This window comes from Schistocerca piceifrons, chromosome 8 (genome assembly GCF_021461385.2).
Source record: "Schistocerca piceifrons isolate TAMUIC-IGC-003096 chromosome 8, iqSchPice1.1, whole genome shotgun sequence".
Classification (NCBI taxonomy): Eukaryota; Metazoa; Arthropoda; class Insecta; order Orthoptera; family Acrididae; genus Schistocerca; species Schistocerca piceifrons.
The window spans coordinates 407,466,945-407,491,830 of NC_060145.1; the positions used below are offsets into that span (position 1 = coordinate 407,466,945).

Below are 24,886 nucleotides of genomic sequence, written 5' to 3' on the forward strand. Positions count from 1 at the left end.
CCATGAACCATGGACCTTGCCGTTGGTGGGGAGGCTTGCGTGCCTCAGCGATACAGATAGCTGTACCGTAGGTACAACCACAACGGAGGGGTATCTGTTGAGAGGCCAGACAAACGTGTTGTTCCTGAAGAGGGGCAGCAGCCTTTTCAGTAGTTGCAAGGGCAACAGTCTGGATGATTGACTGATCTGGCGTTGTAACAATAACCAACACGGCCTTGCTGTGCTGGTACTGCGAATGGCTGAAAGCAAGGGGAAACTACGGCCGTAATTTTTCCCGAGGGCATGCAGCTTTTACTGTATGATTAAATGATGATGGCGTCCTCTTGGGTAAAATATTCCGGAGGTAAAATAGTCCCCCATTCGGATCTCCGGGCGGGGACTACTCAAGAGGATGTCGTTATCAGGAGAAAGAAAACTGGTGTTCTACGGATCGGAGTGTGGAATGTCAGATCCCTTAATCGGGCAGGTAGGTTAGAAAATTTAAAAAGGGAAATGGATAGGTTAAAGTTAGATATAGTGGGAATTAGTGAAGTTCGGTGGCAGGAGGAACAAGACTTCTGGTCAGGTGACTACAGGGTTATAAACACAAAGTCAAATAGGGGTAATGCAGGAGTAGGTTTAATAATGAATAGCAAAATAGGAATGCGGGTAAGCTACTACAAACAGCATAGTGAACGCATCATTGTGACCAAGATAGACACGAAGCCCATGCCTACTACGGTAGTACAAGTTTATATGCCAACTAGCTCTGCAGATGATGAAGAAATTGAAGAAATGTATGATGAAATAAAATAAATTATTCAGATAGTGAAGGGAGACGAAAATTTAATAGTCATGGGTGACTGGAATTCGAGTGTAGGAAAAGGGAGAGAAGGAAACGTAGTAGGTGAATATGGATTGGGGCTAAGAAATGAAAGAGGAAGCCACCTGGTAGAATTTTGCACAGAGCACAACTTAATCATAGCTAACACTTGGATTAAGAATCATGATAGAAGGTTGTATACATGGAAGAACCATGGAGATACTAAAAGGTATCAGATAGATTATATAATGGTAAGACAGAGATTTAGGAACCAGGTTTTAAATTGTACGACATTTCCAGGGTCAGATGTGGACTCTGACCACAATCTATTGGTTATGACCTGTAGATTAAAACTGAAGAAACTGCAGAAAGGTGGGAATTTAAGGAGATGGGACCTGGATAAACTGAAAGAACCAGAGGTTGTACAGAGTTTCAGGGAGAGCATAAGGGAACAATTGACAGGAATGGGGGAAAGAAATACAGTAGAAGAAGAATGGGTAGCTTTGAGGGAAGAAGTAGTGAAGGCAGCAGAGGATCAAGTAGGTAAAAAGACGAGGGCTAGTAGAAATCCTTGGGTAACAGAAGAAATATTGAATTTAATTGATGAAAGGAGAAAATATAAAAATGCAGTAAATGAAGTAGGCAAAAAGGAGTACAAACGTCTCAAAAATGAGGTCGACAGGAAATGCAAAATGGCTAAGCAGCCATGGCTAGAGGACAAATGTAAGGATGTAGAGGCTTATTTCACTAGGGGTAAGATAGATACTGCCTACAGGAAAATTCAAGATACCTTTGGAGATAAGAGAACCACTTGTATGAACATCAAGAGCTCAGATGGAAACCCAGTTCTAAGCAAAGAAGGGAAAGCAGAAAGGTGGAAGGAGTATATAGAGGGTCTATACAAGGGCGATGCACTTGAGGACAATATTATGGGAATGGAAGAGGATGTAGATGAAGATGAAATGGGAGATACGATACTGCGTGAAGAGTTTGACAGAGCACTGAAAGACCTGAGTCGAAACAAGGCCCCCGGAGTAGACAACATTCCATTGGAACTACTGACGGCCTTGGGAGAGCCAGTCCTGACAAAACTCTACCATCTGGTGAGCAAGATGTATGAAACAGGCGAAATACCCTCAAACTTCAAGAAGAATATAATAATTCCAATCCCAAAGAAAGCAGGTGTTGACAGACGTGAAAATTACCGAACAATCAGTTTAATAAGTCACAGCTGCAAAATACTAACTCGAATTCTTTACAGACGAATGGAAAAACTAGTAGAAGCCGACCTTGGGGAAGATCAGCTTGGATTCCGTAGAAATACCGGAACACGTGAGGCAATACTGACCTTACGACTTATCTTAGAAGAAAGATTAAGGAAAGGCAAACCTACATTTCTAGCATTTGTAGACTTAGAGAAAGCTTTTGACAATGTTGACTGGAATACTCTGTTTCAAATTCTAAAGGTGGCAGGGGTAAAATACAGGGAGCGAAAGGCTATTTACAATTTGTACAGAAACCAGATGGCAGTTATAAGAGTCGAGGGACAAGAAAGGGAAGCAGTGGTTGGGAAGGGAGTAAGACAGGGTTGTAGCCTCTCCCCGATGTGGGTGGGGACTACTAAAGAGAATGTCATTACCAGGAGAAAGAAAACTGGCGTTCTACGGATCAGAGTACGGAATGTCAGATCCCTTAATTGGGCAGGTAGATTAGAAAATTTAAAAAGGGAAATGGATAGGTTACAGTTAGATACACTGGGAAGTAGTGAAGTTCAGTGGCAGGAGGAACAAGACTTCTGGTCATGTGTATACAGGGTTATAAATACAAAATCAAATAGGGGTAATGCAGGAGTAGGTTCAATAATGAATTAAAAAAAGTAGAAGCACGGGTAAGCTACTACGAACGGCTTAGTGAACGCATTATTGTAGCCAAGATAGACAGAAAGCCCAACCTTGCCACAGCAGTACAAGTTTATATGTCAACTACTTCTGCAGATAATGAAGAGATTGAAGAAATGTGCGATGCGATAAAAGAAATTATTCACACATTGAAGGGAGACGAAACTTTAACAGTCATGGGGGACTGGGATTCGATAGTGGGAGGAGGGAGAGAAGGGAAAGTAATAGGTGAGTATAGACTGAGAGAAAGGAGTGAAAGCAGAAACCGCCTGGTGGAATTTTGCACGAAGCATAATTTAATCATAGCTAACATGTGGTTTAAGAACCATGAAAGAAGATTGTATGCATGGAAGAGACCTAGAGACACTGGAAGGTTTCAGATTGACTGTATTATGGTAACACAGAGATTTCGGGACCAGGTTTTAGATTGTAAGACATTTCCAGGGGCAGATGTGAACTCTGACCACAATTTACTGATTATGAATTGATGAAACTGCAAAAATGGTAGAATTTAAGGAGATGGGACCTGGATAAACTGAAAGAACCAGAGCTTCTAGAGAGTTTCAGAGAGAGCATTAAGGAACGATTGACAAGAAAGGGGGAAAGAAATACAGTAGAAGAAGAATGGGTAGCTTTGAGAGATGAAATAGTGAAGGCAGCAGAGGATCAAGTAGGTAAAAAGACGAGGGCTAGTAGAAATCCGTGGGTAAGCAAAGAAGGGAAAGCAGAAATGTGGAAGGATTACATAGAGGGTCTATACAAGGGTGATGTACTTGAGGGAAATATTATGGAAATGGAAGAGGATGTAGATGAAATGGGAGATATGATACTGCATGAAGAATTTGATAGAGCTCTGAAAGACTTAAGTTGAAAAAAGGCTCCGGCAGTAGACAACATTCCATTAGAACTACTGATAACCTTGGGAGAGCCAGCCATGACAAAACTCTTCCATCCAGTGGGCAAGATGTATGAGACAGGCAAAATACCCTCAGACTTCAAGAAGAATGTAATAATTCCAATCCCAAAGGAAGCAGGCATTGATTGTTGTGAAAATTAGTGAACTATCAGATTAATAAGTCATGGCTGCAAAATACTAACATGAATTCTTTACAGACAAATGGAAAAACTGGTAGAAGCTGACCTTGGGGAAGATCAGTTTGGATTCCTTAGAAATGTTCGAACACACGAGGCAATTCTGACCCTACGACTTATCTTAGAAGAAAGATTAAGGAAAGGCAAACCTATGCTTGTAGCATTTGTAGACTTAGAGAAAGCTTTTGACAATGTTGACTGGAATACTCTCTTTCAAATTCTGAAGGTGGCAAGGGTAAAATACAGGGAGTGAAAGGCTATTTACAATTTGTACAGATACCAGACTGCAGTTATAAGAGTTGAGGGGCATGACAGGCAAGCAGTGGTTGGGAAGGGAGTGAGACAGATTGTAGCCTATCCCCAATGTTACTCAAGCTGTATATTGAGCAAGCAGTAAATGAATCAAAAGAAAAATCTGGAGTAGGAATTAAAATACATGGAGAAGAAATAAAAACTCTGAGGTTTGCCGAGAACACTGCAATTCTGTCAGAGACAGCAAATGACCTGGAAGAGCAGTTGAACAGAATGGATAGTCTTGAAAGGAGAATATATGATGAACATCAGCAAAAGCAAAATGAGGATAATGGAATGTATCCAAATTAAATCAGGTGATGTTGAGGGAATTAGAAAATGAGAGTAGAAGATGAGTTTTGCTATTTGGTGAGCAAAATAACTGATGATGGTTGAAGTAGAGAGGATATAAAATGTAGACAGGCAATGGCAAGGAAAGCATTTCTGAAAAAGAGAAATCTGGTAACATCAAGTGTAGAGTCAGCTGTCAGGAAGTATTTTCTGAAAGTATTTGCACGGAGTGTAGCCATGTATGGGAAGTGTAACATAGACGATAAATAGTTTAGATAAGAAGAGAACAGAAGCTTTCAAAATGTGGTGCTACAGAAGAATGCTGAAGATGTGAATTGCAGGTTGGTGGGCAGATATGTATGAAGAGAGGGGCAGCAGATGTTACTAGATTAGGTGAGTTTAGTATGTGCGAACTGGAATAATAGAGGAGAAAACCTCGGGGGGGGGGGGGGGGGGGGGGGGGGGGGATGGTCACATTGGTGGTTGCTGGGATGTGGTGTAAGTTCATTTGGACAGGAAGGTACAGACAATAACGCATAAAAATATGCAAGAGTGGTGCAGGATTGGTTCAAATGGCTCTGAGCACTATGGGACTCAACTTCTCAGGTCATCAGTCCCCTAGAACTTAGAACTACTTAAACCTAACTAACCTAAGGACATCACACACATCCATGCCCGAGGCAGGATTCGAACCTGCAACCGTAGCGGTCGTGCGGTTCCAGACTGTAGCGCCTAGAACCGCTTGGCCACTCTGGCCGGCCGGTGCAGGAAGAGTGATCAATTTGAGAGTCTAGGATTAATGATATTGGTGGGAGTAATGTAGAACATGGGATGCTGCACCAACATTCGGTGCAGTCATGTAGCTGTCCCCGAGTTGTGCTTGGGCGAGACAGTTGATACTGAGTGGCTCCTAAGTCAGAACGTGTGTCATGGTTTGGAATGCAATATGCAAAATAGAGAAAGAAAAGGATGGACACTGAGGATAGTATTGTGTTAGAAAATTGTAACAAGAGAAAACAGCACTGCGTTATGGGGGTGGAAGAAAAGCTATTAGGCAACTCATACACAAATGATCGCAGTCTCTGGCTGGCCAAAAGCTTGTTTAGTGATCTTTCTATTGTGCATGTCTGCAGCATATCATCTCCACTTCAGTATTTAACAGACTGTAAGATGATGTGGCCTGTAAGATGCACCTTAACTTTTAGGCAATTTTTAAAAAAACACAATATTTTTATAATTTTTGTTATTAGATTGCAAAGCCAGACTAAAAAAAATTCTTAGTTTTTAAAACTGAACTGACCTTTAAAATTGCTGAAAATCTGGACTTTCCGCTTCTTCTTCTTCTCCCTCGCTGTCATCAACATTGTCCTCTTTGTATATAATATGGTCTTCACTGTCACTGAGAGTGTTACTTATGTCACACTTCTTGAAAGATTTAAAAATAATGTTCCCTCTCACTCCAGATCATGGCTGTTTTATCCACTGACACATTTGTTTGGTTGTAGGTCGTTTTACAGCTCCCTTCACATGAATTCATGTTGGGTTTCATCGATCATCCATTTGTGCCAGTCCTCTCCCATATACACTTTCAATGGTTTATTTATCATGGCATCAAAGGGGTTGCAATTGTGAAATAAGTCCTCATGGAATAACAGCAAGCTCTGTATTTCCCTTGCACAATTTCTCTTTCACAGCATTTTTGAAGTGACTGGTACACTAATCTAGCACAAGAAGAGAATTGATCTTCAATAAAACACCATTCTTTCTCTCCCACACTCCATTAATCCATTATTTCATACCATCCTCAGCCATCCAACCAGTGTCATGTATGTGAACACCACCACCTGTCAATAGTTCACAAGGTTTTGACATCGTTTTGCGCTTGAAAATTATCATTGGATTAAGTTTAGTACTGTCAGAAAACATAAAAGGACTGCAGTGTATTGCATTTTTTCATAATCACTTGCTTTTATAGCTACAGTTTTAGAACCTTTCATGGCAAAAGTTCTGTTACTAGGCACATCAAGTGTCAGAGGAGTCTCGTCCATATTCACTATTTGGCTCAGTTCCATACTGGTTTTCTTTCAATTTTGAACAATAAAGCAATGGAAAGACGATAATTTTTCTTCATACTCTTGTGCATTTCCTAAGGTATTTTGGTTTTTGTTTGCGTGCTAAGTCTGTGACACTTCATAAACCTTTAGCATCAACCAACTCCTCTTTAAAAGTCCACTGTAACACTAGCTTAAGAGTGTGTAGTCCAATAATTTTTGTATTAATTCCAATGCCATTTTTCCATTACAAAACTAGCTAGTATAAAAAATATTGTACTATTACCAATAACATACATCACTTTCAACTCAAGTTCAATGGTGCCATAGACTGCAATGATACATCATAAATTGACAGTGTTTTGTGTCTATGATGGCGAGGAAGAAGGGGAACAGTGTTTGCAAGCTTGTGAATCCTCGCAACTCATGTTCGTCACATAGGTGCACTGCTCAAAGTTGAATCCAATGGTGTCAGATAGAGATAAGTTTCCTGTGGCATCAAATGTATGGCCATTTTTAAGAGTGGTGGGAATTTTAGCAATCAATGGACATTTTTAACATTAATTTCGAGTATAAGATATACCTGTCGTTTGGAGACAATTTTTCGAAGAAAAAGGTATGTCTTATAGCCCACAAAATACGGTAAACGGTGAGTAGCAAACGTTCCTTTTAATAATATTGTCTTCACACTTTATGATTAGATGGACTTTAATTGAATATTCCACATGATGATTTAAGAGTTCGTTGTTTTCCCAAAGCAGTTTTAGGTACTAGATACAGGCAACAGTACACTCATAAACAATGTTATCAAACCTGTAGGTGGTTGCGTCAAGGTCTCTGTGTGTACGGCAATGTGTACTAGCACTACAAAAAGAGGTAAATCTACAGCTACTTTAGCCTCTGTGCTCTTACATGTATCTCTGCATTATAGATCAATCACCTGTAGGTGAGTGGTTGACTTTCTTCATTTCTATTTATTGTTTTCATCCTTACTGTACTAAAACATAATCCTTAAGCTATCATGCTCTGTGATTAACAGTGTGACATCTTGACTTGGCAGTCAACCATGCGTATAAACAAAAGGGAACTTTGTCAGTCTGAAGGGGGAGGTGTGCTACTGGATAACAAGCCTTGCCTCCTCCTCACAGGACTAGCAGTCTAAACCCATGATTTGTGCTTCTTTATGAGCAGAACTGGCAAATGGTCAAAGAGACTGCCAATTCCTTCTGATGATGTGAGTCATCCTCAACTCCATAATGGATCAGGATTAGTTTCTTTGCTCATTTCAAAATTAGAAATGAACACAATGAGCAACACACAGTTCAAAGCAAAACGAAATACAAAAATTATGTGGTAATGAAGACCACACTACTGCTTACTGATGTTTGTAGTGTCATAAATGAAGTATTTCTGTCTGATCTATGAAGCTATCTTAAGCAACCATAATGTTAAACACATCGCACCTAAAACTCACACTAGTGTCCACATAATACCCATCAAACGAACATATCACCATTACAAGTTGTAGAAATTTCTCAAGAGCTCAGAGGCATACATTTCATACAATGAGTGCAAAAATCAGTTAATTCTATTAAGTTTAAATCACCAAGATGAAAAACAAAAACATAAAATGGAGGCAAATGATACCTGATGTAACTACAAACTGCAATTAATATACCAACTGAAAAACAACCCCCTACACGTTTATTTCAATTAATAAGGCACAGACAGTATGTATGTATGACTTTTTTGCAATATCTGTAGTGCTGTTTTTGGTGGTCACGGGCTGCCTTTTCAGATTGTATTTACATTACATACCCTTTCTGTAAACTGAGAAAAGCAAAGAAGCTGTATTAGGAGCTCCCAACCTCTGATTTTAATGAATCTGTCTTTCTCTATCTCCAACAGCATAATTTTGATGATCACTATTTTCACCATTTTTAATTGTAGATCTCTGAGAAATTTCAGTTGGGTTTAATTTTCCATTTTTCACTGCCACTAAGCATCATCACCTATATATAGCATGTACCTGCTGCGATGTCCAATGTGACTCGGTAAAACCAATGCAACACACTAATATCATCTATAATGGAATCCCAGTTTTCCAGTCTTCACTGATGATTTTCTTGCATTGTTCCTTTTTTAATACAGTATAGATTTTAGTCATACACTGACTCATTCAAATGTCACAGCATTAACCACACACTATTCTAATGTGTTTCAATATCTTGAAAAATTGTGTGTTTTGGTAAATTCAATGTTTTTCAAAATGTGGTCAAATATCTCCAGGCCTTGTTAATTTCCCTGAAAATGATGCAATTTTTGATAATTTTTTAAAATCAAATCCTCAACTCTACATAATGTGTAACTGCAGTGTACGAGCAACACAACACAATGATTCAAAATCAGCCACTCAAATGGTTTTTTTTTTTTTTCTACAGCGACTTTTAGTGCTTTGTCTGAGATGTAAGCGCCAGTATGGTCATTTAGGAAAAACAGCTGTGCCAAGCACTACTTTAAGATAGTTTACACTTTGAATGCAATGGGTCATAAAACTTATTAATGAGTAGTTTTTGTTGGGTTTGACCATGTATCTGTTTTGGTACTTATCCAAACAGCTTTTGATGAGCATGAAACTACTTTGCATTAAAACTTCTTGTCTGTTGCTGGCGTTAATTGAGGGTGGAAATATTTTTCTGCCTATTCTCAGCCACAGATTAGCAAAATTAAACCATCTGAAGCCTTCCCTTGAGAGTGGGGTGTGGCTACATGCCCACTATGCTGTAATCCATAACAGCTTTATCAATTTCTTTGGTAATGTGATCATTGTCTGGTCACTGACCTGTTGGATGAAGCAGTAATTGTTGTATAGCAAGTTGATACATCAGTAAACTTCCAGTTCTTTAAAGAAACAAATTCCTGTGTATAAAACAGCTTCAAACTTCTGACTACCTTTCAATTGAGCTAATGTGCAAGCAAGGAAAAGTTTAGAGAAAGTTTGAAATTATATTTAAATTTCATTAGAAGTCAGTGGTTTTATCATCAAATATTGGATGTGTGCACTCTGGGTAATTTGCACACAATTTTATGCAAAAGCTAGTTTTTCACACTTCTCGATGTTTATAACATCATATTTCCTGAACTGTGTGTCATACAATGATATAATTTTGCAAGTACATTCAGTGCTATTTGTGGACACTGTCTGCAAAATATATTGCAAATACAGTTTGTAATAAAAAAGAAATAAATTAAAGTGTCATGCATGGTGTGGCAGTTTTACTACATGAACAGTGATTATTTTCCTTTCATAATTTTGTGGATGGTGTGAATGAGCAAAAGTTTCATAAAGGTTTAAAACTATGTATAAAGTTTGTTGCACACCAGTAAGTGCTCTCATTCTTTAATACCAAATAAACATAGTCTGGGTATTAGTGCAATGAGTTTCACTGTTTCAAGTAGTATACACAGTTTGTAACTGTAAAACTTATTTTACTGTGGTGGAACTTTTCACATAACATTACACCTCTTAATGAGCAGATCATGTCAGCATTTTAGATTTTTGAATTCAGTCACTATTTATATGAAGTATTAAAAATCAAATAATGTAAAATCCATGATGGATCATAAGCAGCTGCTCGTAGTCTGGCACTGGCACCCAGAGACAGTTTTCATGTGTGCAAGAGATGTATTTGTGTGTGTGTGGGGGGCCACGCGCGTGCGCTCGCGCTGCCTAACTCAGAAGGAGGTAGTGATTCGAGAATTTCTGTGTAAATTCTAGAACCACCGAGCCTTCTACCGTCTTGAACACACAATATTCTAAATATGAGTGTGAGATGGTAAAATCCTACCTACAGCATGTCACATGTTTGTGTGTGAAGGTTTAAAATCAGTTGCGGGAAGAAAGTAGATGCAGAAGTCAAACGGCACCGACAAGTACCTGTTCGGCAATCCATATGTGTATTAGTGACTGTGTATGGAAGAACCAAAGAATCTATATGCAGCTTTGTGCTGATTGTGACACTGACTATTGTTCTGTGAAACAAGAACACTTGAAAAAGTACTCTTATAGACTCTTGACTCAGCCTTGTTAGAGGCAAGATGTTTTTTCAATCTCTTTTTCTGACAGTCGTAGTGTTTAAGCAGACTTTCTTTCGAACGTAAATCAATTTGTTTCTAACATATAACTGTACGAGAGACTTACTGAAGTTACATATTATGTTGAAAGTGTGAATTTTTAGTGTGCTTGAAAGTCAAATACATCGTTGATTGACAAAATGTAAAGTTTGTATCACTACTTATTTCACTAGTAGAAAGAGGATTGAAAGTTCCTGTACCTAGCATTATTCGACGGAGAAGAAGTCAAGAGAGTTTCCAGCAGCCAGCTATCCAGTAAAGAAGAGCGGCTGCAAACCCCAAGTAAGTCATCTCGTAAAGAAGTGAAATGTAGTTTGGGGAAATAAATCAGTATACCCCACACCCACACTCACACTCACACTGTAAGTTGTCAAAACGCTAGAATGTGGCGACCTGTGTAAAAGGACAAAAAACACAGGAATTTTCAGTCAAAAAACAAGAAAAGAAGCTGTTGTGTGTTGCCATAGCAACCAAACATAATACGATAAGGGATTTACTCTGAGACATTGGAATATGTTCAATTATCTAATGGAGCAAAATCTGAATGAAAAATGGTGAAGACATGAAAAATTCACAACAATAAAACAGCAAAGAACATTTCGACGTATTTGTCTAAGAAGAAATATGCATAGAACGCTTCAACCAAGAAGACCCAGTGTGGGGAGTATACAGCTCTCACACAGGTCGCGGGGATGCAGACGTGGAAACCAACGTACACCCGATGCCGCCGTCACCAGCTGCTGTTCACCAGTGCAGGCCTGCCTCCACATCTGCTCACCTACACTACAAGAATTCTACGCTGGGTGAGCATGAAACAAAATAGGTTTGGCTATGAAAATTAGCAAAGAAGTGCCTAACTGGGCTGAGTTGGTAAATTTAACCAAAGCTCAAAGTGTGACGCTAAGTAAAGAACTACGCTTCGTAAATTGTCAATTAAATACCCAGAGTGAAGATTTAAATGCGCACAGGGAAACTCTAAATATTTAATGACAAATTTAGGTTTGTTAAGTGCCAAGGTTGACTGCCAAAGCGAAGAATTTAGTAATCTGTGCGAAGGCATGGACGCTTTGAAGACTGAGTTTGACACTATAAGTACTAAAGTAGAGAATTTAAAAGTAGATTTAAAGAATGAGTTGACAAATTCTTTGACTACTCACATAAATCATATGTTTACCAACCTTAGTCAGAAACAGAATGATACGCTTCAGGATTTGTCAAAAAGGTTAGAACTTAGCATTGAGAACAAATGTAATAGTGTAGAATCGGAACTTATTGAAAAGTTAGGATCTTTTGAAAAAGTATACAGTAGTAAGTATAATGATGTAAGGCATGAGTTGTATACTTGTGTAGATAAGCAGAATGAGTTAATTCCAGTCATTCAATCGCAGATTACAGGTGTCAGTACACGAGTAGATAATGTAGAAAGAAATTTCAAAGAGAAAATAGCTAACTCTGATATCATAAATGTAGTTAATTTGGAGGAACATTTGGGGAAATTATAGATCGAAAAGTTACCGAGGGAATAACATCCAGGAATGTATTGCCTATTCCTTCTTCTGAAATTAATGATACCAGGAAGGGTATGGACGACCTGTGGAAAGAGATTAAGCTTATCCAAGATAAAGTAGACGAAAGTGTATCTTCACCTAGTGTTGTATTAACTAGTGAAGCTGTGACTGATATACAATGGAGAGCTAATACAAGATTATGTAGACAATTCCCTAAATTTAAGCTTGACGGAGAAGTACATCCGACCCATTTCTTAAAAAGGTTTAACAAAGCATTACCAAAAAATTAGGAAGATTCTAAGAAGATCAAATTTGCTGTGGGGTACCTCCTAGTGGAAGCCTCAGAATGGGGCACAGCAAATATTGAGAATTTTTCCTCTTGGGAGGACTTTCAAAAGAAATTTAAAGAGAAATACTGGTCTGCCAGTGCTCAAGAAAAGCTGATATCAGATCTATGGGACTCATATTACAATAATACTTGGGGTACTATGAGGAAATATTTCGATTGATTGGCATTTAACACGAGCAAAGTATCAAGATAAGCCAGTGGAGGAAGAGGGATTGGTACGTATTTTAATTAGGCGATTGCCCATCTATGCGAGAAAAGACATCTTATGTAGTGGTTAGAAAATGGTAGAAGAGTTGTTGTCTTTTGTTGATGCAATAAATAAGGACCGCAACGAAATTTTACACCAAAGTGAAAGTTCAAACTATAAAAAGAATAGCTGGAATAATTTAAAACGGCATTAGGCAAATTTAGCAAAAGTACACCAGTGCAGTAAGAAAAGTTGTAACAGCAACTATCAAAAGAAGCATCCACATTCAAATTTAGATCCAGTAACTTCAAGAATTTTTACCGAGTAACACCAACAAACACAAAATAGGAATGTAGTACCTCATTACGGTAACCAACCCGTGACGCTAAGTAATGGGGAAAATGTTGTTTGACCTGGGTCCAGGGCCGGGTCCCAGGTTGTGGAAATACATTAGGAGGCTATATTCCATATAAGTATGTTAACTTTACGCACAAAATACCCACAAAGGAATGGTTATTGATTGAAGAACCAAGCTTATCTACTAATAACCCACAACCTATAATAGCAGGGACAGTGGAAAATTCCGAGTTTAACGTATCCAAATTTGAAAAGGCAACATTCTTTAGCACTATGGATTTGACCGTGAGATATTGGCAGACAAAATTACATCAAGAATCCAAAAAGTATAAAGCCTTTTTGTTTGATGGAAAATCATATCATTTCAATGTATTGCCATTTGGACTTAATAACTCTGTGTCCATACTTATATGTGCATTAGATGAAGCACTGGGAAGAGACTTATTGAAGGATTTGATAATATATGTAGACGATATCCTAATAATATCAGCTACTTGGGAGGGACAGTGTCTAACTTTGTGCAAGACTCTGAAAAAATTTAAAGAGAAAGGTATTACGGTGAAGCTGTCAAAATCCTTTTTTGCGCGCCAAGAACTTAAGTTCTTAGGGCATATTGTAGGGGTAGAGGGAATCAGACCAGACTCTGAATGCATGAAAGCTATCAAAGAATGTCCACACCCCAGAAATGTAAGACGATTAAAAGGATTTATAGGTATGGCCGGATACTATCGATGGTACGTACGAGGGGAGTAGTTAAATGACCTGAGAAGTTCACGTTTACTAAAACAGGGAGTACTGTGGACTTGGGCTCAAGGTGCAAATGATGGATTTGAAAATGTTAAAAGAGTGCTTGTTGAGGCACCCATATTACATCAACCAGTTATGGGCGAACTGTTTAAAATTTTGACACATGCATCTGATTACGGTATTGCTGCCAAGCTTTTCCAAGGAGAATGGGGTTCGAGAAATGTAGAACAGAACCATAGCTTTTGTTAGGCTACGGAGAATGGGGTTTGAGAAATGTAGAACAGAACCATAGCTTTTGTTAGCCGTAGCCTAACTAAGCACGAACTAAATTACACAGCTACCGAAAAAGAATTATTGGCGATTGTGTGGAATATTCAAAAGTTTCAAACACTAGTATGGGGATCAGAAATCCATATTTATACAGATCAGCAGGCTTTATCCTTTCTGATGAGTAATTGATTACAACACAGTTGGTTGATGTGCTGGATATTTTTCCTACAGGAATACAATATCAAGATACGATAAGTAAAAGGTTCCAAAAATATAGTAACTGATGAATTATTGAGGCTACCCGTACGAATGGAAGACTTTAAGCGTACGGAAGGGCCTGGAATTATTTATGCCATTAATTTTATGTCATCAGAATATCCGAACATCAGGGTAAAAGAGATGGTTCAAAGAATAACAGAGAATATTCATCATGATCCTTATTTCACAGAAATATTTTCTATGTGTATCCAGGACTCGTTACCTCCTAATCAATTGGGAAAATGGAAAATTGTAGATCATAACTTGTTTTGGGGAGACAGTGTAACATCACAGTGTTGGCGTTTATGTCTTCCGAAGATAATGGAAAACGAACTTATATGGTATGTTCACACAGGGTTTGGACACTTTGGAATCAAAAAATGCATATCTTATATGGATAAATTTTATTATTTCAAGAAGCTAGGACATAAAATAGTATCTATGATTGGAACCTGTGAAATTTGCCAGAGAGTAATACTCACGTGAAGTACAGAATGTATCCTATTATCCCCAAGCCATTACACGACCTTACAGCAGCAGATTTCTTTGGACCAGTTCCACAAGGAAAGGGAGGAGTATAATATATTTTGGTTATCATAGAATGCTGGTCAAAATATGCTAAACTATATCCTATTAAGCGAGCAAATATGCAGACAGTTATACACTGTTTACAACAATACTTTCTAGAAGTAGGTAAACCAAAATGGTTTCTTACAGATAACAGACCACAATTTGTGGGCAACGAATTTAGAGAATTCCTAGTGTGGGAAAGTATTAGACAAGTGTTAATATCCATTTATAACCTGTCATCAAATGCATGTGAACGGGTAATGAAGGAAATTGGGAAATTATGTCATGCATGCTGCCATGAAAAGGCTGTGGAACCTCAGTACCAAGTCGATGACCTGGTTCTTATAAAACAACATCTTCCCAGTTGACTCTGAGGAAAGAGACTCAACTTTTTTCAAAAATATGAGGGAACATCCCGGGTACAAACAGTGGTCCATCCTAAGACGTTATTTTTAGTAGATCCCACAACTGGATTAGAAAAAGAGAAATACAACATAAAGGATGTAAAATTGTATATCCCCCAGGGACATTAACACTCTGAATTAATGGGCAGAGTGCCGACCGTCGGATCCCAAGTTGTTTTCTGTGTTTCTTCCAAAATAGTTTTCCTGTACCGAATTCCTTTAAAATCTAAAATTATCCTATAACCTTAATGCTTAAAAAAACTGAATACAAACATAAAATAAAGAACAACTTGAAATGAAGAAGAAGAAGAAGAAGAAGAAGAAGAAGAAGAACAAGAAGAAGAAGAAGAAAGAAAGAAAGAAAGTTATGTCTAGACAAAATAAATTTAATAGAGTATTATGTTTGTGGAAAATATAATATGATGTGACTAACTGAACAATTGTTATACCGAAGTGTACAGTTTTCTATTTTGTATAGAGTATTTTATACCTTTTATGAGATGTGATATAGATGGGTTCTTACTTCTCATCTTGAGGACCTGTCTATCTTTTCCCTCTTTCCATATTCATAAACTTCTATCACTGAAGTCCTTCCTTATTTCCGTGGGTAATAATAACCTACATCTTATCTTTAGATAAGAAGGCCGAAGAATCAGACTACACGAACACACATCCAAATATACACAAATATACATACACTTCTACACAAACATTAAATTATATAAGACAAAGCCCGTCATGATGTGAGAACCACCGGTGCTGTAGGGGAAAAGGTGTGTACATTGGGAATTATGCGCACATATATGGGGAGTTATGATGGTTCTAGATTGAATATACATAAGAAGAGGTGCACATACATAACGAACAACTATATAGTAGTAATGAGTACTGGATAAATACGAGAGAGGCATGAGCAAACAAAGAAAACTAGAGGAGGAGTAGAATTAGTCAGGTTGGTCATTAAGCTACGTCAGTGCAATAAAAACTCTGACAAATTGAAGGATAGTGGGGCGTTATCTCTATTGAAAGTATAGAAGTTGATAAGTAGAGGAGGACTCTTAGGGAGAGAATGATATATTAAAGAATGACTGCTAAGTTTAAAATAGATTTATAGCTTTACCAGAAGATACTTAATTATGGTATACATAAAAATGTATATTAGGGTAACGAACCATGAGGCCTACTCAGAAAAGATTAGGGGGGCGTACAAGGCATTCACTAAGTATAAAGGGCAGATGTACCTACGTGGAGATAGGATGATCTGTCGCCTAAAAAATAGAGATGTTTTGTAAGGGGCGTACCTGCCAGAATGGAAAGAGCTAGTGCTCCCATAACGTCAACCCACAAGCAAGGAATAGGTGCTGATCCTAGGAGAAGGGGACAGTATCATGACAAAAGACACAAATTTTATAGGAATTATTCTGGAAAGTGTAAATTCTATGAACAACTAGCATTATTATGTTTTGTGGAAGTAAATGAGTGTCAAAAGAACACTTTAACTTCACCCAGAGTTCCTCCAAGCTACAAACAATGAAAGTAGTACATACCAGGAAAAAGATAGTACTAAAGATAAGAATAGAGAAAAAGATTACTCATGTGTCCTAAACACCCGAAATTCACAACTGGGGTGGGGGTGGGGGAAATAAAAAAAAAAATAAACAAACAAATAAAAAAATAAAAGAAAAAGAGTCCTCACAATTACTAAATATTAACAAAGCTGACTAAACCAACAAATAAATGCTCATGTCATAATAAGAAAGTAAAAGAAGAAAAGAGCAGAGAAAAAATAAGCAAAAGATTGTGCAAGAAAGGACATAAATTGTTACTCAAAGGAAAGATACGTATATAAACGTACGTAAGAAGTGTATACTGTTAAGATATGAAATGTTATTATGATTGATATTATGTGAATAATGATTATGTATAAAATATTTCGTGTTCGGTCTTGGGGGGGGGGGGGGGATATGTAGTGATTTGAGAATTTCTGTGTAAATTCTAGAACCACTCAGCCTTCTACCGTCTCAAACACACGATATTCTAGTTATGAATGTGGGATGGTAAAATCCTACCTACTGTGCAGCACATGTTTGTGTGTGCAGGTTTAAAATTCGTCGCAGGAAGAAAATATGAGGTACCCTCCACCACGCACCGTATGGTGGATTGTGGAGTATGTATGTACATGTACATGTAGAAAGTAGATGTGTTAGTAAGTGTGTGTGTGGGAGAACCACGGAATCTATATGCAGCTTTGTCAGGGTGTATATGCGGACAAGGAAAAAAAATTCCCGGATTTTCTGATTAAAAATACACTTTCTCCCGGGTGAAAACATACTTTTTCCCTGTTAACTGACAGTGTATTTTCTCTCAGAACTGTATAACTTATCAGTCCTTTGAATGGTTATGGCTTTATATACGGCGTAGAATTTCCCGGCGGTTTAGAAAACGAAACACAAGGGAAAAAAGCACGTTTTGGAAAGATCTTTAATGTGCTGCACCATGTACGCTGCACATTTTCGTACTACGGAAGTATAAATCCGAATTCCACCAAACACCGCATGTTACTTTCCGAAGCAATGAAATCGAGATTGTGATGCGCTTTGTAACCCAGGCATAGCTCATGTCATGTGATCTCACCAGCTGATGAAAGCGGGTATTCAGAACTTAGGACACTCGACGTAGTCAGCCAATAGCAACATCACTGTTAAGTAGCGCAAACACACAAACAGAAAAAGCTAATAGTGTTGCTACACGAAAAGTAAAGCTTTCACATATAATATTGGTCTGTAAGATTAGTACGCTGCAAGAGAAGCTAAGATTTCACATATAATGTTGGTCCTGTATGCGCGTATTACAGTTTAAGATATATCACGCAAATGTGTCAGTAAAATTTTTAATAATGACATAAATGTGTGATCATCTGGGCTCGAAATTCATCTAAATGGCTCAGCATCAAAGAGTTGATTTTTAAATGAGAGTCAAATGCTCTGTGATTTAAGAAATCCATCGTACACACTCGCACATAGCTCAACTTGAGTAAAAGGAAATTTACTTTTATAGTAACGCTTTTCAAACCACCATTTGGAATATTTTCCCGTGACCTGTTAGAAATAGGTTCGTTTTTGCAGTTGCCAGCGATCGCCAGATGACAGGCATCACAGCGCTTGCACAGCCACAATGTCGGCAGAGGACACTCCAAGTGCATTGCAATTTTGTGATCCATACTAAAACGTGCACATTTAAAGGGTATATTTAAAGTGCACATTCATATGTCCAGATTCCCAGTGAAGCAGGCCATGACCTGATATTAAGCTTTTCAATGTAGTTTTCGGGATGTAAATTTTCTTGGAGTACCAGTACTATGTTATCTCATGTTTGGTTCTTTATTATGGCATAATGACATACGTGCTAGTTGTTGAAAACGTGCACTTGAAATGCAACAAATAGTGTGTGAACTTAAACACTTCGTTTCAAGTATATTGTATGCCTCAGCGGAAAAGATTAATAAAGGAAAATTTCTTTAGCAAACCGACAAAAAGAACTTCATTTTTCTGCAAGGAAACTAACGATTGACTGTCAAAGGTGGAAATAAAATAAAATCTGCAACTAACAACACATTTTAGCCCTCCATAATTGTGTGAATGTATTTTAATTCACTTGACAGCCCCCAGCCACAGAAATCTGTTTTATTTTCATTTGACATGAGAGCAGTACACGAAGAGGAAACAGCAAAGCACGGGTCTTGTGGAGACGACGCACTTCCCCACTGTAACTCAGACTGCTCTGCGCATCAGCCCCAGATCTACAATATTTCCGTATCGGGGCAATACACCGCCACTCCCTCGAGTGTTTGAGATGTTGTTGTTGTTGTTGTTGTTGTTGTTGTTGTTGTTGTGGTCTTCAGTCCAGAGACTGGTTTGATGCAGCTCTCCATGCTAAGGATGTCAAAAATTAAAAAAGAAAAAAAAAAAAGAATTTTCAAAAATATGTTCATTTTGTAGCGCACATCTTTCTGAAGAGTCTGATGCATTTAACATATGTGTTCGAGAAAATGTAAGACATGTTATTTGGTCGTAAGTGTGCCAAAGTGCAGTGCCACACCTCTTCACACAGCATTCTCCTATCGCATGTCACTGTATTTCACTCTGGGGAATTGAAACGTGTATACTTTGTAAAGGATGCCATCAAACCATATCCAGGACAGTGGAAATTAAAATGTCCTGTGGTGCCTCTCATGCTTACAATTGGGTAGACGTATCAAATATATCACTTCCTGAGGTCTATGGTCCCTTGGAGACGTAATTAACAATGTTTGGACTTTCTCCTTTACTTGTATGTATTAGGAAACCTTCATTCTTACCAAATTTCATGATTTGAGGTTATCAGGAAGTACACTATAGATTTTGATGATTAAGTTTTCAAGTATCAAAATAAGTGACATAAATGCAATTGACAGTTAATAAACACAGCATGTTAATATAACTCCAAAACTTAAATAAATGAAAAATTACCATAACAGATGTGAAATTACACAAAATATGCACTTAAAACTTGAAATTAAAATATTCTGGAAAGTCTTGGAATTCCCAGGACCGATACCTTGTCAGAACCAATATCGATAACAGACAAGTATCATCGAGATTCTCAATTGCTGGGATACATGAACTACCTATATACATAATTATGTAACAATACAAAATTAAGTTTGTATGGTACTCTTGGTGTGCAAGTCTCACTTGCATTTATCCGGATTTTTTCTGGGTTAATGGTACTCTGACAAGAGTTTTAAGCCTTTGTCTGTCCATTGATTTGGTTGTGTACTTCCTACTTAAATCACTCTGCACTTGCTTTTGGTACTTTGCTTGTGAGTAATGTAACTATGCCACTTACACATACTTCAGAGTCAGTAAATCCAACTTACGATCACACAAATTAAATTCTTTTACATAAAAATGAGTCACAGAGAGAGGGAAAAATTATTTTTAACAATGGCTACAGATTTTTGCGTTTCTTCTGTACATAACCAAATCATAATAAAAAGTTATAATTACTTACCTCATTGGGTACCTGTACAACAAACACAATTACTCACAACTTCAGTCATAACATGAGATACACTGAAACTAGCTGCATGTACAAGAAAATAAATTAAAACTGTTTTACAATTACATGACCAGTAGTTATTGTTGTCATACAATCAAAAATGGTTCAAATGGCTCTGAGCACTATGGGACTTGACATCTATGGTCATCAGTTCCCTAGAACTTAGAACTACTTAAACCTAACTAACCTAAGGACATCACACAACACCCAGTCATCACGAGGCAGAGAAAATCCCTGACCCCGCCGGGAATCGAACCCGGGAACCCGGGGGCGGGAAGCGAGAATGCGACCACACAACCACGAGCTGCGGACGTCATACAATCACAACTGACAATGTGATGAAGTTCATTTGTTCACTGGCTGTCTGGCTGACTAACTAAGTGGCTGACTTAACGGTAGTGTGTGTCAATCTCAAATTTTGCCAATTCCTGAATGTTCACATGGATGACAATTTTGGCCCCTTTGTGACAAGAACTGATGCCACAAATCTCCATCAAACCTTATAGGTTACAATAATTTGTATTTTTCAACTCACATTCATAACAGCCTAATCTAAAATGTTAGCACTTAAAGCAAATGCAACTAACCTGCTTGACTAGTGACAGGTCGTCGCTGTGGTGCTGCAGGAACTACACGTCGGTAACTTCTGAATCGTGCTGTTGGAACAGGCTGTGGTGGTGCTCCAAGAAAGCGAAGATATTTCCGATCAAGGCTAGACGATGGATTTGGTGATGATTCATTTGCAGCAGTACTGGCAATCTTATTGCTGGATGCTTTTTTCAGTGAACCAAATTTTCTTGACTCGGCACTGAGAAAGTGAATGTAAATTAAAACAAAGTTCTACTGACCAAGAAATACAATTAAAACATGAAAAATCATAATTAATTTCACGAAGAGGAAAAATCATCTGACAAATATAAAATACTGAGACAGAATTCCTGGTCAGTATTTCCTTTGAGGAAACAAAACTTTTAGTGCACTGATACGCACAATTCAAGATACATCAAACTATCCTAGTTTTCAGAAATAAAAAGTTTCTTCCTTGTGGAGGAAGGGGGGCCAGCATGGGAAAGTTAAACAAACATCCCAAAATGAGAGCAGCTCATCTGTTGTTATAATTCTACAAGCTGGGACAGTTTCATGTACTTTTATATGTGTATATCAGAAGTACTAAAAATTTTGTTTCCTGAAGGTAATTATTGACCACCAATCCTTCCTCAATTTTAAACAGCTGAGCCAAATGGAACACGTTTGGAAACAACTGGGTACCAAATCTGTGCCTACAAACCACTGGCCTATAATTTAAAGGTATTGTGTGATGTGCGCACAGACGTCTGGTATGATGAACCTCCAGAAGAGTGTGTGTGTGTGTGTGTGTGTGTGTGTGTGTGTGTGTGTGGGCGCGCGCACAATTTACTAAATTTGTTACACATGGATACGATGTGACCAGAAAGATTATTGTAATACATCTGTCCCAGGAACTTCGACTCCCCTATTTTCAAAATAACTTGATGCTATCAACACCTCTCAGAACTATGGCTCCCAAGAAATAAAAGTGCCAGCAACAGCAGAGAAGTTTGTCTTCAAAGATCATCAATCCTACTAAACTGTCAGTACGATTTTTGCACCCACAACATTTAAGATTTAATTTTTGCGTGTGACAGGTGACAACAATCAAAACAATGGGGAAGTCACCATCTTTGACCGGTTATTGTACCAGGTGACAAATACCATACCTAATTTTTCCTGAATCTTCTCCAGTTGAGGAAGTTGTAATGGCATTCTGCGGTGATCCAGGCTGACTGGATCCTCCAAGCCATGCAGCAAATCTTCGAGATTTGGGACTGGAGTGATTGCTGTCCTGGTCCATTGGTAGCGGTGTCAGTGGATCTTCTTCTTCTGTTTCACTAAAGACAACTGCAAAAGAAATATGTTATGGTCTTTGTTTCATAAACACAGTTACTTGTTTTCATCAGATAATGGTAGTGCCTAACACTCAATGACATGTGGACTTAACAGTTTTTACTGACCTTCAGATGTAACAGGGCATGTAGGAAAACGAATTTTGATCATGAACTGGATATACATGGTGAACCAGAAACTCCGCTGACAAACTTTCAGCAATTGTTCAGGGATACCTTCTGAGTATTTTGGTGTAAGGGATCATGGTCTCCAGTGTGTCATTACAGAGTCATTGCATTTCATTTGGTTTTTTGTTGCAGTTAGCTTTGCATCTGTACTGCACTGAAAATAGTGCACAACAGCGCAAATTTCAATGCTATGTCATTATATGGTGGCTTGCAGAGTACGTATGTAGTTGTCGATGTCTTCTTTAGAAAACAAAAACTGTTCCTTTCACTCATGGTAACTCATGTTGTCAACACAAATGTTGACTATACTCTTCACCCTCAGACTAACACTCAATACTGCTTGGCTCTGTCTCAGGCTTGCTTTCACGGCAGTGTTGGTTATACATTACACCTGAAAGTTTGTCAGCGGAGTTCCAGTTCAGCCTAAATAATTTTCACTGGAAGACTCTATTACGTTGCATCAAACTTTTATGAAAGATGAAACAAAGAGGCAAAGATGGTAGCAAGAAAAGGATAAAAAATATATGTTGAGGACTATCTACAACACAATTTCTGGTTTCATGCAACATGTTAAATAGTGGAGAGGTAGGGGTGGGGTGTTGGTGAAGGTGGAGATCACAGTTGGGGGGGAGGAGGGGGGAGAAACTATTATGACACTGATTCACAACTAGTGTGCTCCATGTTGCAACAGATGGGAAGGTAAAACTGTTTATTGTTGGATTGTAGTAACCATTTAAAAACAAAATGTGAAGTCAGTTCCGTAATACAGTTATTAGTTGCAAATAATCTCAAAACAGCTAAATTTTGTCATGAAAGTTGTGTTCTACTGGATGAAAGGAGCAAAAGTGCTGTGCCTACATTGTTTCACTGTTTTATGAATGGAATGAAGAATATTCATGATGGCGAAAGAAGTGAGTAGGTATTTGCAGCCAGCAATTAAGTGGCAGGGAAAACTGGTGAAACAATTCATGAAAACTATAATTTAACTATGTCTCAACTCTCCAGAGGTGTGTCAGAGCATGACTAAATGAATAAACTGCCAGAAGTTCTGTGCTTAACGAGTTCCGAAGCTCCTTCCTGAGAACCACAAAACACAATGGATAACTGTTTATCTGATCGTTAAGTCCATTGTTTAACATATTAAGAATGCCTACTGAAAATTGTAACTAGCAATGGCACATGGATTTCCTATGCTAACAAACAGAACAAAACAGCAGTCTGTGATTTGGAGCTGGTACTGTGATGTCAATCAAAGAAATCAACACCTACCAAAAACAGTCAGTCACAAAGATTATGGACTTATTTGTTTTGTAAAACATTACAAAACCTGAGAAGGTTTGGCCAAATGAAGAATTATGTTTCTATGCAATGCAATACTTGGGCGCACACTTTTCCAGCAAATGCAATACCCCGTTGCATCTGTTCAAACCGGGTATTTTTAAAATTCACCCTGCAGAGCATACTTAGCGCCAAGTGATTTCTACTATTTTCCTCACATGAAAAGTGGCTTATCTTCAAAAATTTTATCTTTGATGAAGACCTTCTAGACACTTATGAGCTTTCTGCACTTTCAAGTGGCAGAATTTTATACACAGGGAATTTGCCCATTAGTTGAATTGCAAAACCATCTTTTTCTAATAATTTTCTGTACTCCAATATTATTTTAATAACCTAATGGAGGATATGTGTATTTTTTAAGTGAATTCATTATTGATTTAAAAAAGTTACTCTTGTTGAAGCAACCAATGTAAAAAATTTCTGGTATGTCGGAAGAAAAATAGTTTTGTAATCTCCATATAAATATAGAGGGAAACATTCCACGTAGGAAAAATATATCTAAAAACAAAGATGATGTGACTTACCAAATGAAAGTGCTGGCAGGTCGACAGACACACAAACATACAATTCAAGCTTTCGCAACAAACTGTTGCCTCATCAGGAAAGAGGGAAGGAGAGGGAAAGACGAAAGGAAGTGAGTTTTAAGGGAGAGGGTAAGGAGTCATTCCAATCCCGGGAGCGGAAAGACTTACCTTAGAGGGAAAAAAGGGCGGGTACACACTCGCACACGCACACATATCCATCCACACATATACAGACACAAGCAGACATATTTAAAGACAAAGAGTTTGGGCAGAGATGTCAGTCGAGGCGGAAGTGCAGAGGCAAAGATGATGTTGAATGACGGGTGAGGTATGAGTGGCGGCAACTTGAAATTAACGGAGATTGAGGCCTGGTGGGTAACGGGAAGAGAGGATATATTGAAGAGCAAGTTCCCATCTCCGGAGTTTGGATAGGTTGGTGTTGGTGGGAAGTATCCAGATAACCCGGACAGTGTAACACTGTGCCAAGATGTGCTGGCCGTGCACCAAGGCATGTTTAGCCACAGGGTGATCCTCATTACCAACAAACACTGTCTGCCTGTGTCCATTCATGCGAATGGACAGTTTGTTGCTGGTCATTCCCACATAGAATGCGTCACAGTGTAGG

The 24,886-nt window shown here is 38.3% G+C and overlaps 1 protein-coding gene across 3 annotated transcripts in view; it reads right to left on the bottom strand.

Moving 5' to 3' along the window:
- LOC124712507 (connector enhancer of kinase suppressor of ras 2) overlaps nucleotides 1-24,886 on the bottom strand; it is a 119,333-nt gene that overhangs the window by 29,462 nt on the left and 64,985 nt on the right. For all 3 annotated transcript variants that reach the window (XM_047242813.1, XM_047242814.1, XM_047242812.1), the window contains exons 12-13: nucleotides 22,046-22,226; nucleotides 20,897-21,117 (exon numbers count right to left, since the gene is read on the bottom strand). In XM_047242813.1, the coding sequence (XP_047098769.1) occupies nucleotides 20,897-21,117; nucleotides 22,046-22,226 (402 nt within the window). The remainder of the gene's footprint in view (nucleotides 1-20,896; nucleotides 21,118-22,045; nucleotides 22,227-24,886) is intronic.